Source organism: Xiphophorus maculatus, chromosome 6 (assembly GCF_002775205.1).
Source record: "Xiphophorus maculatus strain JP 163 A chromosome 6, X_maculatus-5.0-male, whole genome shotgun sequence".
Classification (NCBI taxonomy): Eukaryota; Metazoa; Chordata; class Actinopteri; order Cyprinodontiformes; family Poeciliidae; genus Xiphophorus; species Xiphophorus maculatus.
Genome location: NC_036448.1, coordinates 10494690 through 10506067, shown reverse-complemented (window position 1 = coordinate 10506067; position 11378 = coordinate 10494690). Strand labels below are relative to the sequence as shown.

Here is an 11378-nt window from a genome sequence, read left to right as displayed (position 1 = left end):
TGCCTCCTCCGCAGTAGGTGGCAGTATCGTTTCTTCAACGTCAAATTTAAACAGAAGAAGACGAAGGTATTTTTCTCTGTTGACAGCGGTATCAGTGGGCAGCTGTGGGATTGATGAAGTCGTGATTTATTGGGGGAATATATTAGATGTGATCAAACTATTATAATAATTAAAAACGTAAAACCGTAAAGTGGGAGAAAATGCAGGATGACGCGCGGTACCTCAAACGGTAAGTAGCAGTAGAACTCAAAACTGACTGATTTTAATCGTTTGTTTGTTTTTTTCCATGTCAACATAATGTGATCAATAAGCTATTTTCTTCGAAGAAATAGCAACTGTAACTACCGATTAAGTGTACCTGAAGTAGGCTGGTTTTGAGTGAATGTTGGGGTTTTTTTTTTAGTTTTGCTTCGTTGTCTGCTTGGTTACGTTTCCGTGCATTTTACGGATAGCTGTTGTAATTTAATCATTGTTGTCATTCGGCATACATTAAATCCATCTTTTTAGGGACGTATTTGAAACACGTTTTCACCAAGTATGAGTTCTGTTTCCACAGCGTTTCCTCTCAACACCTCGTCAATGCTAGCGCTGCTGCTCAGCCAATGTAAAACATGAGCTTTTCCGTTCAGATTAGTTCAAGGATCGGCTTTTATATACTCTACAATATAAACACCAGCTCTGTAAAAGCCTTCTGAAAATACCACCCAGTGATATCGTGCAATCCAGTTTTAATAACATTTTGTAAACCGGTCTGAAATTGAGGAAATGCCAGGTCAATTAAATCTGGGTCAGAGCTAAGCTAGCTAAAAGCTTCAGTGGAAGAAAAAAAAACGGCTAACTGAAAAGATAATAACAAATTGTGTCTACGTGTACTGACGTCATAATTAATTAATGCACTGAGTCCAGCTAATTGTTAATATGTAGCTCGAATGTTTTGTCATTTTGCCATCCATCCATTGTTTGCTGCTGTCTGGGTGTGTCTCCCTGTGGGAGCTGAGATGGTCTTCTTGGCTGACGGATAAAAATAAAACATTACTTTAGGCAGATTCTTAGAGAACATGATATTAAATATTAAATGATCCATCTATGGATACGTGTATAGAAGAAAGATGTAAGTAAACACTTAAGAAGGAGGACAGGGGGGAGCAGATTGTCATGTGATTAATGCTCACATCCAAAATCTTCAGTAGAGTTCATCATCATTAATTAAAGTGCGAAGGGAATGGATTCATTTATCTGACTCAAACTTTGCCACTTACTTTGGGGAGTTTTTGTGTCTACTGGTATCATATGAAGATGAATATTTTTTTCTGTGTGTGTTATAGCATTTTTTGAAATGTATATCTTTCTGTTAAAGTAATAATTGCAAGACTAAAATAAATCTGAAATGTTTTCACGCTCCACATGAAAACATGTTATGGGACCCTTATTAAACATTAGGGACATTTTCCCACAGTAAATGAAGTGGCATTTATTGGATTTTGTTGAACTGAAAAGTAAATCTGTTGTGCAGATTAATTAAAGGACCTGGACTGACGTGGTTGTATAAAGGTGTACTGAAATAATATTTCATTGAAGCATCCTTTGAATCAAAGACAAACTGGTGACTATATCTCCAGTGGTCATTGGGGGACATACAGAGAAACACAACCTACAACCACACACTCACACCTTGGGGCAATTTAGAGTGGCCAACTAACCTAACAATAATGATTTGTAATGATTTGGGAGGAAGCTGCATGAAGAAATGGAAACTATGCAGAAAGATGGCAGATCCAAACCCTGGATCTTGTTGCTGCACGGCAACAGAGCCATCAACTCTGTTGCCTGAAATAAACAAAAAATGTTATAAATAAATCTCATTGTTGCTTTCTTTGCAGCTAGCAAGCTTATCATAACTTAAACTAACTGTTCTGTTTAATTCTGAGTTTAATATCTTACGTCTGAAAACTGATTTCACAGTGTTTAAAACCTGAGTTGTTTGTTCATTATCACCCACAGTAAAGTGACTGCAGGCAGTTTGGATGTCCACCCCACAGAGAAGGCCCTGGTGGTCCACTATGAGGTGGAAGCGTCCATTCTGGGAGAAGACGGAGGTCCAATGCTAGGGGAACGCAAGGAGGGACAGAAAATGTGAGAGAGCGTCTGGTTTACATCAATAACAGCCCGTTATTGATGACTCTTTGCTGTCTTATTTGGTGTTGTGAGATGTATTGAATTGAAAATGATCAGCAAGGATCTTGCAGGGCATTTTCTCGTTTTTGCTCACACTTCACACAACATTTAATTGTTGAATTTTACACATACCGGTAGTCATTTGGCCATTTTAATTCCTCCAAAGAAAATTCAAACGGTCCAAAATAGAACTTAGCTGGTCCGAGCTTAAAGAAAACTGGAAAATTAGCACAGGCCAATAAAAGCCTAAGATCAATAGATTCTTTACATAAGTGTTTACTTCAGTCTCTTCTATGCCAACCTCCACTTTCTCCTCTCTTCCCCTCCAGTATCCGTGTGAAAAGCCTCTCTCCCACTACAGATGTGGCAGCTTTGGCCAGGAAAGTGGTGGAGGAGTGTAAGCTCATCCCCATCTCCCGTTTGCCCCAGGTGGAGCAGCTGCTCTACTACCTGCAGAACAGGAAATCCTCCCCAGTGGAGGGGAAAGGTGAGATGGACACTACTACTCTTAATTTATGCATCTGTTTCAGTGTTGCACTGAATGATACTGTCGTTAGATATAGTTTCGTTTTCACATATTTTTCCCCCTAATCAGTGGAGAGGAAAGAGAAAAGAGCAGTGAAGCCCAAAGACCTGACACCGTTTGAAGGAATGGAGGTATTACAACATTAATGTTTACTAAATGTAGCAGTGCTTCTAGAAACTATTGCGCTCTAGAAACGTTTTTTTTAAATGTTTTGTTATAAAACTTTCTAAGTCTGTCGGTTTCTCTTCTTTTATTATTTGTGTCTAGTTAAACGAGGAAGCCACTATAACCAGAATAGAAGAGTATGTTGAGCTGCTCTATGAAGGCATCCCAGAGAAGATCAGAGGCTCTGCTCTGATTTTGCAGCTTGCCCGCAACCCCGACAACCTGGAGGAGCTGTTACACAACGGTACATTATCATCCCACTAAACCGTTGCTATGGAGGCATGGTTACCCGAGGATGTCCCCTTTAGCTTCAGTTATTTTTAGGGTTTTTTTTTCCCTTCCTCCCATACCATCTTGCTCACAGTTCGAGTCAGACTTACTATAAATTCCTGTTGATTTGGGTTGGTTTATTCAAGCTGCCGCTTTCTTGAATGATATTTTCTCTTGCCTTTCCCATGTTGAGTTGCTAGGGGAAATGGGCCGCTGTGTCATATTAATACCACAAGAAAACAGGAAAATGTTGATTACTGATTAAATATTTCTAATCATTCTGATCAAAAGATGAAGTTAATAACAAATTATGAACATCTTTCTTTTGCGTTTATTTTAGAGAAATCATTAAGGAGGCTAATAATTGTTACATCCATGCTTTTATTAAAAACAATATTTTCCTTTCTAAACTGAATAAATGTACTAAAGTTAAGTCCCAAATTGAAAATATTAGTTTTTTTCTTACTGGGAGTTTCCATAATTGTGCTGCAGGTGCTGCCCCTTTTTTGTTTTGTTTCTTTGTGGTAGAAAACATGAGGTTGATTAGCATGAACTTGGCCTTGTGTCGCTACAGAAGCTGCTCTGGGGGCTCTGGCCCGAGTTCTGAGGGAGGACTGGAAGCAGAGTGTCGACTTGGCAACCATCATCATTTACATCTTCTTCTGCTTCTCCAGGTAACCCTAACGCAAGCTTAGACATTTTCCTTGAGTATGTCCGACATCACTGTTTGACCTCATTGCATCTCGTGCTGCAGTTTCTCTCAGTTTCATGCCGTGGTGAGTCACTATAAAATCGGGGCGTTGTGTATGAGCGTGGTGGAACATGAGCTGAAGAGGTACGACGTGTGGCGCGAGGAGCTGCGCAAGAAAAGCAAGGCTTATATCCTTTTTCTTTTTTTGCAAACCCTATCATTTACCTTTACAGTTTGAGCTGTCTGTCTCCTAGCCTGTATGGCTTACATGGCACTTTTTTCCTTAATGTGGCTTTTTTACGTGAGTCAGCACCAGAAAATGGCTCTCTAAAAAGAGACCAGGACAAAGCTCTGAGGAAATACCAAGGCCTTCTGGCTAAGCAGGAGCAGCTTCTCAGAGGTGAAATAAAATAATTAAGATCACCGTTTTCTTTACTTTTGATGTGAGAAGTGTGTGGATGTACACACTTCTCACAGCAAAAGTTTTTATAGTTTTTTTTGTTTTGTTTTTGCTTTTTCAAATTTTGCTTTGTTCCAGCCACAAACTTCAATGCATTTGTTTACGATTTTATGTGACAGAGCAACACAAGTTTGAGAATAACTGCAAATAATAATAATTTAAAAAAAGATACATTTTTTTAATGCATCAAAACAAAAAGAATGAGCAAAAAAATTCAGAATTTACATTAGCAAACCTGGCAGAGACTCGCCTCAAAAGACTTCCAGCTGCAATTGCAGGAAATGGACGCCTCTTTTGTAACATTTTTGTTTGTAAAAAGTTTGAAAACCAGTATTTTACATTTCCTTTGCAAGTACGCTCTGCTTTGTGTTGATCTGCCACATGAAATTTCTATTAAATACACAAGAATTCATCCTTTTAAAATGACAAACTATGGAAAGGTTCACGGTATGAATAGCTTAAAATTAATACGAAAGGAAGCTATATCATTCATTAGCATTTGGCCAGTTTGCCCTTTTTTTCCCTTGCTCATTTTCTTCTTTCTCTCCGCCTGCCAGTATCTCTCTACCTCCTGCTGAATCTCGCTGAAGACACAAGGACGGAGCTGAAGATGAGGAATAAAAACATCGTGGGGCTGCTGGTTCGAGTTCTCGAGCGCGACGACGAGGAGCTGTTGGTGCTGGTGGTTTCGTTTCTGAAAAAGCTGTCCATCTTCCTGGAGAACAAGAATGACATGGTGAGCCCGGGCCTGCGCTGTAGAATAGATCCGTCCTGTTCATGAAGCGATGCAGATTTGCATCCTTAAACTTAGGCATGAACATTTATTGAGTCGTTTATGGTTAAGAATTTCTTATCTGGATGTAAATTTTGATTTATTGTTGTCTTAAGTTTCAGTTAATAATGTCAAATAAAAAAAAACAAAACTGACAATATTATTCAAAATTTTATTTTTTTACTATTTTCTCAACTATTTGTTCCACAAGAGCATCAATGCTGTCATTCTGTCACAACCATACCATTTTAAATATCACAATAACATTTGAAGTCCATATTGCTCACCCCTACTGCTTTGTCGGTTTATGAAGATTACACATTGCAGTTTGCGCGTCACACTTCAACATGAATTTTCCAATGGAGCCCTGTTGAAATGAGTTTTTGTGATTGTTTTGCCTTTATACTCCTATATATTTTTGATCATTTTTGCACCATATTTTTTAAAACAAATCTGCAGGATTTGAATACTATAGCACTAAACTGCTTGCGTTTATTCTTGCAGGCTGAGCTCGACACTGTGGAGCGCCTGGCGCGTCTGGTTCCCTGTGAGCACGAGGATTTGCTAAACCTGACTCTCCGCTTGCTGCTCAACCTGTCTTTTGACTCGGGACTCAGAGCCAAGATGGTGGAAGTCGGGCTCTTGCCTAAACTGACGTCGCTGTTGGGTAACGACCGACTCGGTCGCAGCCGTCCGCAGTACGGTGAGCTGCGTTCAGAGTCCAAACCGTGTTCCTTCGTCACGCAGGTGATGAGAGCAATCGGCAGGTGGTGATGCGCATCCTGTACCACGTCAGCATGGACGACCGCTTCAAAGGCATGTTTGTTTACACCGACTGCATACCTCAGGTACAGTGGCCTCTGTTTACCTTTAAAGTGACGGACTCTCCCTCCAATGAATGAGCTCAATTTCTGTGTCCGGATGTAGCTGATGCAGATGCTGTACGACCACGGCGGAGAGGAAATAGAGGCGGAGCTCATCTCCATCTGCATCAACTTGGCTGCCAACAAAAGGAACGCACAGCTCATGTGCGAAGGTAAGTCACGTTTAGCAGGAGCGCTTCGTCTTTTACCTGAAGAAGCGGCTTGTGGAGAAGAGGCCCGATCGAACCAGTTTTGTTCTGCGTTTTGAAGGAAACGGGCTGAAGATGTTAATGAAGAGAGCTCTGAAAACAAAAGACTGCCTTCTGATGAAGATGATCAGAAACATCTCCCAGCATGACGGCCCAACCAAGCCGCTGTTCATTGTAAGTTTTGGTGTACGTTGTGAGAAAAGAAACCGCCACTTCTCACGGCTGATGACATAAATCGTTTTGTTAAGGATCTTCTTGAGTTGGGATGTTTTCCTTTTTCAGGATTACGTTGGCGACCTGGCAGCAGAGATCCGTACCGAGGAAGAGGAGGAGTGGGTGCTGGAGTGTCTGGGCACGCTGGCCAACCTGACTATCCCTGACCTCGACTGGGAGTTGGTGCTGAAGGAGTATAACTTGGTGCCTTTTCTCAAGGACAAACTTAAACCAGGTACTAAATAGATGCAGGAGTTGCTCTCAGCCATTTTTATTTCTATTGATGGAAATGTGTAACTGCAGGAAAGCATTGACTAAAGCTGCAGTCTAGCTTGTAAATTTTCTTCCAACTCTTGAACACAATCCTTTGAAGGCTGCAGTTGTTGCTTGTGCACACGTTTTCCTTCCAACTAACCTTCTACTAAAATCCTTACATCGCACATTGTGCGAACTACAAGCTTGTTTAGAAATGGCCTTTTGTAGTTCTTTGTGAACAGTCTGCTAGTCAAGTTAACAGGCTTACCTATAATAGTGCAGGTCATAATGTATTATTTAAACATTAAAAACCGTCTGGTTTTTTAGAATTGTCTCCAAAATTACATTTTTAGGATCATAAAAACTAAATATCTCTTTACGTGTAACCGATCTGCATGACACATTAGTTCAATTTTTTTTTTAAATCAAATTACTGAATTAAATATATATTTTTAAATAAAAATGTTTCCATTTTACTTTATGAATTGATTTTGTATTGAGTTGAGAACCTCCCATGCTAACATTACTTTGTGTTTCAGGTTCGGCAGAGGACGACCTCATCCTGGAGGTGGTCATAATGATCGGAACGGTTTCCATAGATGACGCCTGCGCTGTCATGTTGGCCAAATCAGGCATCATCCCTGCCCTTATTGAGCTGCTCAATGGTAAATACATACTCACGGAATATACACTGAATAGTTAAAGATCATCAATTGAAGGTTTTTACACCTTATACCATTCTCTTTGGAGGAGCAGCGTTTTGTTTTGCAATATCACTTAATTCTCTTCTTCTCCTCTTCACAATGATGGCTGTGAATAATCAGAACGTTTTGATCCTTTGTAATTTTTCTACAAACTGTGGCTTTAATTAAAGCAAAAAGCTAATTAGGATGGCTGAACTTTGTTTCATGTTAATCAGATTCACTGTAACTGATGACAAGAGGAATCCAAGAAATCTATATTTTTCAGCTAGTTAAAGTGTACGGCGTTCTTACCTGTGCAACTAGGTTGTTCTGGTTTACTTTTCTTGTAGTTGGTTTTTTTTACATGACAAAAATATGCCACTGACTCTTATGATCATGTGTTTTTTGCGCAGCACGCCAGGAGGACGATGAGTTTGTGTGTCAGATCGTGTACGTCTTCTACCAGATGGTGTTTCACCAAGCGACTCGAGACGTCATCATTAAAGACACTCGTATCCTAATGATAATTATCGACAACAAACCGAAATGCTTTGACAAGGTTTTTTGGGGTTTTTTTTTGAGAAGATGCAGACCTTTGTTGTTTTCCTTTAACCTTTCCCATAGAGGCTCCAGCTTACCTGATTGATCTGATGCATGACAAGAACGCAGAGATTAGGAAAGTGTGTGACAACACTCTCGACATCGTTGCTGTAAGTCAGACCTCTTCAGATGGCGACCTGCAGGCCACATCTGGTCTCCATTTGGTAGAAATTCCCAAAAAGAAATCCATATAATTTGCTAACCTTCAGAAAATCCTATAAAACAACGAAAATTCCCTCAACAGTAAGGATCATGAACTCAACACTTGGTGGTGTGGGAAACCCACAATGTTTTGTGTCTTGGGTAGTGACACCAGCTAGCTTGACACATACAGCACGTCTTTATCAACACTGACATGTAAAAATGATTGAAAACTGTAAATTTAGCCCATTTTTTAACTGACAAATATTTATTTTAGCATCACATCCAAGTACTAAACCTCTGTGTTTAGTCTGCAGTGAGTGTGTTGCGGTATTGCGTGACTTTTATCGGCCAAAGACGATGTCTGGCTCAGGGAAATATCTTAGTTAGGAAATCTGACCCATATTTACGTGTACATTTTTAAATAAAGAGTAAAAATTCGCTTTGTTGATCTTTAGTATTTAATATTTTTTCTTCCTCCACCAGGAGTATGACTTGGAGTGGGGGTATAAGATCCAATCAGAGAAATTTCGTTTCCACAACAACCAGTGGCTGGAGATGGTTGAGAGTCGCCAGGTCGACGAGGCCGAACCGTACCTCTATGATAATGACAACGACAGGACGGATCTGTTCTACAGCGCAGGTACGCCCTGAGAATTATGCGTGTCGAATAAGATACTCTGCAGTAAACCGACACAACCTGCAGCTTGACTGAATCGGTTTTGTTCCTGTCGAACCTTTTCAGATGGAATAACTCCAGGAGACGGCTCAGTTAGCCCAGATTTCTTCGGCGACCTGCAGCCTCAGAATGGAGACTCGCACCATGGCGTGTGAGTTGGCAATCACCAGGAGGGGGCGCTCTCTGCCATCTTACAAACACAAACAGTCAGAGCAGAGCATGGTCACCTGTTTTAATTATTGGTGTGTTTCATATCAGTGAGTGGAGAGCAGTGTATTCCACTGTGATGATAAAATTCAGAGTTGCCAACTTTGGATTGGAGTTTGGAGCGATTTTTGCCGAACAGGCGAGTTGGCTCAGGGTGAGGGTCGTCAATATATTTACATTGCGTAGCTTCAGTCATCATTAATGGTTGGACGACAGAGCAACTTGTCATAGTATGTCTAGTGTTACTGCAGGACCCCAATCCAAAAATTTGATTTTTCAAATAAAGATCATTCTGCTCAAGGGTCTAATTATTACAAAAGTAGGTTCTGGTTTCCTAATGGGCTTTAAAGTTCAAAACTGAATCATTTTGGGCTTCTTTCGAAATCTGTTTACTTTAACCTAAATAAACAGGACGAGCTCATTCATCTGCTCATCCTATTTCACATCATTCTTTCTTATGAAAACTAAAGCTCCTTGTCGTTTATCTTTCTGCTTCAGAGACGTCGGTGATGTCTTTGACCAGGCCGGCTCATTGACAGGACGACCAGCCACGGCGTACGGCTTCAGACCGGATGAACAGCCGTTCTATCAGTACTCATAAACTCACTCGTTCCTAACCGTCCTGCATGTTCATCTCTTCACTGCTTCAATCCGTGTTGTCATGACTGAACTTCTTGTAGCTTTTTAGAAACTGGCATTATCTACTGTTGGGTAAGGACTAAAACATGAAGTCTAATTGTGCTTTTTATACGTTCACCTTTTTTTATTAGCTTTTTTTATTTATAAAAATATCTTCCTTTGTCTGATTGTCTCAGCAAATAATTAGCAGACAATGAAAGGGCACATTTTCAGGTTTGCATGTTTTTAACTATATAGTGGTATTTATTGGTACTTGAAAGCTACTGAAAATAGAGGGGGAAAAAATCAGCCTCTTTGGATTTAACGTCGATTTGGCTCCTCTAACGCCCAAAATCAAAGTTGTCTTATAAACACTAACATATGCACATATTTGATGGTAACTCTTAAAACCGCGTTCAGGAACGTTAGTTTTTTAAAAGTTCGTAAACAACAGAAACTGAAAACAAAAATGAAACAAAAAGTGAAAAAAAAGAGTCAAATTTCCCTGCTGCGCTGATGCAGAAACTTAAATTATTTTTTTGTACTTTTAAAGTAAAATAACTCAACTTCCCCTGACTCATTTATGTCACATGCAGATATGTGTTACATTTCACAAAAGTGAACGAAGGCTGTCACTTGAAATTCCTGGGGGGGAAAAGTGAAAACGTATCATTTACAGACTAATATTCAACAGCTGCAAGATGTATTTGACACAGACGCTGTTTGAGTTGCATATCTAAGAATTTCAGTGAAATATCAGCTGCAGTTAGATGAAAACTGTAAAACTGAAAATCCTAAAATGCTGCGTCTGCCAGTGCACAGCTTTGGTCTATAAGCATACCTCAAACCACAGCAGTATTGACTTTTCACTACACAGAAATGACATCCTTGAATATGCAGAGGAGGCGGGACATATTGGTGTTCAATGGTTCATTAATGAAATCATGCTAGTTAGCTGATGCTGCATCCATCACTATAAACACCGCGGTGCAGCATCCATGAGAGGAAGCAAGCCCAGTATGTATGCCATGAGGGCGGTCTGAAACAAAACACTGTCAAAAGCTACCTTAGTATTATTTTGCACATATCGCTTGAATTCAATGCATGTTTTTGCTTTTTTAAGAATGTGAATTGTTGTTTGGTTTTTATACTTGTTTTCTTTGTGGCTACCGAACAACTGGTGAAGTAGAAATGCTGTCTGTCACTATTACTGTCTCCCAACTGGTTCCTTAATAAAACAGACAAAGAAAGATGTGATGCTTATCACCTGCAAACCGTTTGGTCTCCTTAATATTTGTTCATTTTGCTTTGATCATGATTGAAAATGATCCAAAAACCTTGCTGCATTTTACTGGGATTTTATGTGACAGGACATAAATTGGAAGCAGAAGGAAATTTTTTGTGTGTGTGTGTGTGGCAGGCATTTGTATTCACCTCCCTGCATTCTAGTATCTCTAAATGAAGTCCAGAGCAATCACTCTAGAAATCTGTAAATAGATTCTACTTGTGTGTAATTTAATCTCAGTATAAATCCAGCCATTCTTTGAAGTCAGAGTGTTTTTTAGAGATCACCAGAAAAAACACAGCTTCATGACACAGCGTCTGTCTCTATGCTGTAACTGCGAAGTAATTTCCCTGCTGGGATGAATAAAGTACTTCTATTCTATTCTATTCTAAAAACCCCACACAACCTGAATACACTATCCCCAGTGTGAAACATGGTGGAGGCAGCATCATGCTGTGTGGGACGATGCTGTGATAGGAACAGGGCAAAGAAAGAATCTGTATCTCATGGAATTAGTCCGAAAACAATTTCAAAAATAAAATTAAAAAAAGTAAAATTGCTTTAAA

At 39.8% G+C, this 11378-nt stretch overlaps 1 protein-coding gene across 1 annotated transcript; it reads left to right on the top strand.

Annotated features, from left to right (window-relative positions):
- The first annotated feature begins 51 nt into the window (after positions 1-51).
- On the top strand, positions 52-10801 carry LOC102235632 (kinesin-associated protein 3-like). The gene is made up of 20 exons (XM_005797065.2): positions 52-229; positions 2002-2133; positions 2505-2662; positions 2771-2832; positions 2969-3110; positions 3711-3810; positions 3891-4015; positions 4129-4227; positions 4845-5023; positions 5564-5726; positions 5807-5907; positions 5987-6095; positions 6193-6305; positions 6414-6579; positions 7139-7264; positions 7696-7794; positions 7907-7992; positions 8510-8666; positions 8769-8853; positions 9408-10801. The coding sequence occupies exons 1-20, from the start codon at positions 201-203 to the stop codon at positions 9508-9510; spliced, it is 2334 nt and encodes a 777-aa protein (XP_005797122.1). The 5' UTR covers positions 52-200; the 3' UTR covers positions 9511-10801.
- The last annotated feature ends 577 nt before the right edge of the window (positions 10802-11378 follow it).